Source organism: Cetorhinus maximus, chromosome 24 (assembly GCF_964194155.1).
Source record: "Cetorhinus maximus chromosome 24, sCetMax3.hap1.1, whole genome shotgun sequence".
In the NCBI taxonomy this organism is placed as follows: Eukaryota; Metazoa; Chordata; class Chondrichthyes; order Lamniformes; family Cetorhinidae; genus Cetorhinus; species Cetorhinus maximus.
The window spans coordinates 48,781,041-48,785,786 of record NC_135902.1 but is presented as its reverse complement, the minus strand read 5'-3'; the positions used below and the strand labels follow the sequence as shown (position 1 = coordinate 48,785,786).

General features: G+C 43.9%; 1 protein-coding gene across 1 annotated transcript; it reads left to right on the top strand.

Annotated features, from left to right (window-relative positions):
* The first annotated feature begins 1,103 nt into the window (after positions 1-1,103).
* Positions 1,104-4,474, top strand: LOC144667580 (protein phosphatase 1 regulatory subunit 27-like). The gene is made up of 3 exons (XM_078528977.1): positions 1,104-1,294; positions 2,072-2,222; positions 3,492-4,474. The coding sequence occupies exons 1-3, from the start codon at positions 1,114-1,116 to the stop codon at positions 3,610-3,612; spliced, it is 453 nt and encodes a 150-aa protein (XP_078385103.1). The 5' UTR covers positions 1,104-1,113; the 3' UTR covers positions 3,613-4,474.
* Positions 4,475-4,746: the final 272 nt, after the last annotated feature.

Sequence of the window (4,746 nt, the reverse complement as noted above, 5' to 3'; positions counted from 1 at the left end):
AATAGTGTCGCGGGGACGTGGATGTCCGCCCGGGGCTTCGGTTTAACGTCTCGTCCGGAAGACGGCACCGGGGAGAGTGCAAGTTATGTGCCAATGCCCCTGAACCAGGACCTAAAACCCACAGCCCTCAGATTCAGGGGCGACAGTGGATCACACTGAGCCAGAAGCTGGTGAAGGGTGTTCAACATTGGCCGCTGGACATTGCTTTGGAACTTGGCACGGATAGAAACAGCTCATCCCAGTATGGAGTGACTGGACGCTTTAGTGAGCGAATGGTCCCAGACACACACACTGAGACAGACTCAAATGGGAACACAGATGGACTTGGTCACCTGGTGTCTGTGACTGCGTCTAAGTATTCGCCTTACATCATTCGTGTCAGGTGCACATTCTGTGTAACTTTCAATGCAGTTCCCAACTCTCATATCTCCTCCACTGGCACCCCTACCACACACCACAAACACTTTATTTTAGGCAGCGGACAGCCTGTCCACACACACACACACACGGCAAAAACACTCCGGAGGATGGATTGTAAACAGGAGGGTTGCAACACTGTACAATCGGCCTTGGTGCGTGTGATATAAGCACAACAAACTCAAGGCATGAGTTGCCCTGGGCTCTATATTGCGGTCACCTAATACTGATACATCCTTCTTTGGGAACTATCAGTTAACAGCAGGAGGGTGAGCGGACAAAGCTCAACTCAGGAGGGGTGGGGTGGCTGAGTTGGGCAATATTGTTGAGATCTGACACTCTTGACCATGCCTTTGGGTATTTCCCCCTCCCTCTGTCCCCCTGCCAAACACCAAGGCAAGAGAAATACGTCCATTCCCTTTAATGGTGCAGATCTGCAAACGGGAACCCGAGGACTGAGGGCACATGTGAGAGGGGTGGGGAGAGACATGAAGATCCGCCTCCACCTCCCTGCCTCGCTCAATGAGCACAGTCCCCAGAAATAGAGCTGGGGGACAGTATATAGGGCGAGTGGAGGGGCTGTGTGAGTTAGCACCGAGAGTGAGAGGAGTCCAGCAGCGCCGCTTTCCAGAGGCAGAAAGGGCTCCTTTTTTTTTTCGCCCCCATTTGACTCACTTACAAACGTCAGCCTTTGCTATGAGGTACTATTCGGCCGTTTCCAGGTGCGCGATCCCTGCGGTCAGCCTGAAGCCCGCCCGAACCGTGCATTTCTCCAATGACATTGTCTTCCAGGACCACATTCGCCAGGGTGACCTTGAGCAAGTCGGACGGTTCATCAGAGCGAGAAAGGTGAAGCTGGACACTTTGTACCTGTCGGGTGAGTGCAACCCAGTCACTGCTCCTGTCTCAGAGTGTGTGGGGGTGAGGGGGGTGAGGGGGTGAGGGGGGTACTCTCCGCCCTTGCTGGGAGTGGGAGGGATTTTTAAAAACTTTTTCATAATTTTCAGAAGCATTTATTTGAGTTTAAAAAAAAAAGAAAATATCAAATTATTCGTCCATCCATGACATCTGCCATTATGTACACTGTTACATAAGGGAAATAAATATGTTCTGACACATTCTGTAGTTTTATATGGAAGGGACAGTCATTATATTACTGTTACACTAACATTTGTTACAGTTCATGTTACGTTTCTGCTGTCACGCTTATTACTGTACATTACACTCACATTACACTCACATTACAGTCACATTACACTCACATGTTCATCGTTACACAGCCCACCTGTCACATTTCCACTGCTTTCGATCCCATATCTCCAGCATTACGCAGTGCTTTAATCTCAAAATGCATGTCTGTTTACTGTAATTTATATTGGGGGCAATTTGCAGCCGGAAAGTTGAGATTTTTCCACTTTTCATACCACCAGTTGACTCTGGCACTAAACCCTTCGGCAGATGCCCAACCCCCTTTGCCTAGTGCAGTCGGTCTCTCTCTCTCTCCAGGGTAGCTTGTGAACTGTACAGATTACAGTACATTCTGTAAATTAATCAGATGTCAGATTTATTCTTGTGAAATTAAGGCATTGTTCTTACAGTGGGTTTTGGAAGCTTTTTTTTAAAATTAAACGGTTGGTGTACATTTAAATTTTAGGAATGGCAGCTTTACACGAAGCTGTCCTGTCTGGGAACTTGGAATGTGTAAAACTGCTGATCAAGTATGGGGCTGATCTTCACCAGAAGGATGAGAATGGCTGGACTGCTCTACACATGAGCTGCAGTGATGGGCACATCGAGATTGCAAAGTAAGAATAAATTTCACATTTGATAGATCATTCTGTGGAGGATTAAAGCTTCAAAAACCCCCAAATTGTTTCCTATACCGTTGCCTGTGTCTATACGATGCCTAATTAAAACATATATAAACTTCTTAAAGGGCTTGACAGAGTAGCTGCTGACAACATGATTCCCCTTCCAGGTGAATCTGGAGCACGGGGGCACAGTCTCAGGATAAGGGCTCAGTCATCGAGGACTGAGATGAGGAGAAATTTCTTCACTCAAAGGGCTGTGGATCTTTGGAATTCTCTAACCCAGAGGGTTGTGGACACACAATCGTTGAGTATGTTCAAAACGATTCAACAGAGTTTTGGACACTTAGGACGTAGGGATTGGGTAGGGAGTGAAGTTGAGGTAGAAGATCAGCTATGATGAACTACTCCACTCCTATTTCTTATGTGTATAATGTGAGCTGTGGTTCAGTGGGTGCCACTCTTTCCTCTGACTTAGAAAGTTGTGGGTTCAAGTCCCACTTGAGCACAAAATCTAGGCTGACTCCCAGAGCAGTATACTGGAGGTGCCACACTGTCGGAGGTGTTGCTGTTCATAGAAGATGTTAAATCAAGACCCCATCTACTCAGATGGGTGTAAAATAATGTATTATAAAGAAAGTCAGGGGAGTTCTCCCCAGTCTGTTGGACAACATTTACTCTTCAACTAACACCTAAAAACAGATTACTGTACCTCTTTCTAATTACATTACTGTTTGTGGGACCTTGCTGTGCACAAATTTTATTTCCTACATTAGAGTCTTTTTTTCATTTGATATAATGTTCTCCAACCATTCATCTGTCAGACACCAACTGCAGCTCATGTCCTGCTCTCCCTGCTGCAATATTGCTGTCTGCTCCTTCAGCAACTGTGTCCTTCCTTTCTAAAACACCAGGCCGCAGATTGTCCAACTGTGCCAGGCTGTATTGGCCCACGAGGTACTGTCCCACAGAATGCCTTTCTCATTCACAATCTAAACAATATCCTAATTATCTGCTCGTTATCACATTATTGTTTGTGGGAGATTCCTGTGTGGAAATTGGCTTTCACATTTCCTGTATTATAGCAGTAGCTAGATTTTAAAAGTACTTCATTGGCCATAAACATAGGTTGTCCTGAAATTGTGAAAAGTGCTATATAAATGCAAGTCCTCCTTTTAAACACAATGAAATCCTAGATCTTTTTGTGTAGCAGTCATGTGGTAGATATTTTTGTACCTGTGTCTCATTTGCCTCTGACCATTGCAGATACCTGCTGTCTCAGGGAGCCCGAGTGGACATGCTGAATGATAACGGTGAGGCCCCCATGGACCTGATTGACTCTGAAGATGTCAAGCTGCGGGCACTATTCGAGCTCAGGGATGGCTGAGAACGCCTAACAGGATTCCTTGATTGAGGCATATTTCACCACCAGACGGTACACTCTGACTGGATCTGAAAGTGGAACTAGCCTTCAGCTCAGCTGAGGAAGTGCCAGCATTTTTTCCATTAACTAGGAGAGTTGCAAGTGCAGGACACTTTCTGCAGAACTTGGTCAAGGGCCTACATAGTTCCTCTGAGTTTATTTTCTTCTGAGTCTTGGCTTTATGAATAGCATTGTTCTGGTAAATTTTAAATGGTGCTATCAAGAGGTTAACTGGTGATTTTAAAGAACTCTACATTTCTGTTACCAGGTGTATTGGTGCCAGAATTTCAACCTTCCAATGGTAGCATTTAGCACTGCCTGCTTTTGTCAACTCCTTGTTATGAACTGAAAGATAACAAGTCTTACACACATTAGCGTCTTATTTGCTGTGATTCATCACCTCACCCCCTGCTTTCTTCATATCCAGAGCCACCACTGGCTTGCTTCCAAATATCGTTGCGATTAGGGCCACTTGATTGGAAAAAAACTTTATGTCAGAGTGTGAAATTTTGAAACTATGGTGAGCAATGGTCTGCTGAATTTTAAAAACAGAAGTTACCAATTAGATCTGGAATTCTCTCCCTAGGCTTCTCCTACTTTGAGATCTGCTTTCAAACCTACCTCTTTAATGAAGTTTTTAATTGCCTCCCCTAATGCATCCCTTGTTTGACGATATCAACTTTGTTCTGATTAAACCCCTAGTGAAGTGCTTATGGGATGCTTTATTGTGTTAAAAGTGTTCTATAAATGCAACTTCTTGTTATAATATGTACTGGACCATGTTTTGTATATTTATAAATGAATAAAGTTCTACGTTTTGTTACTAGCGGTTGTGCAAGTTGACTTCTTGTCTTGTACCTGAAATCTCAATATTCCGATTATCTGCCTGTTGCTCACGGTATAATTCACTGCGTATTTTTTACACCCCATTTAACAAATAACCCGATTCAAAAATGGGCTTTATTTTTACCATTTGGTATTTTAATAAATTGTTCTGTTTTTAAAAACTTTTTAAATTCTACAGCATAAAAAATATTACTTGAACAGATTTCACATTTTTTGCATAACATAGTGTCAGCATCAAACATATCCTGTACA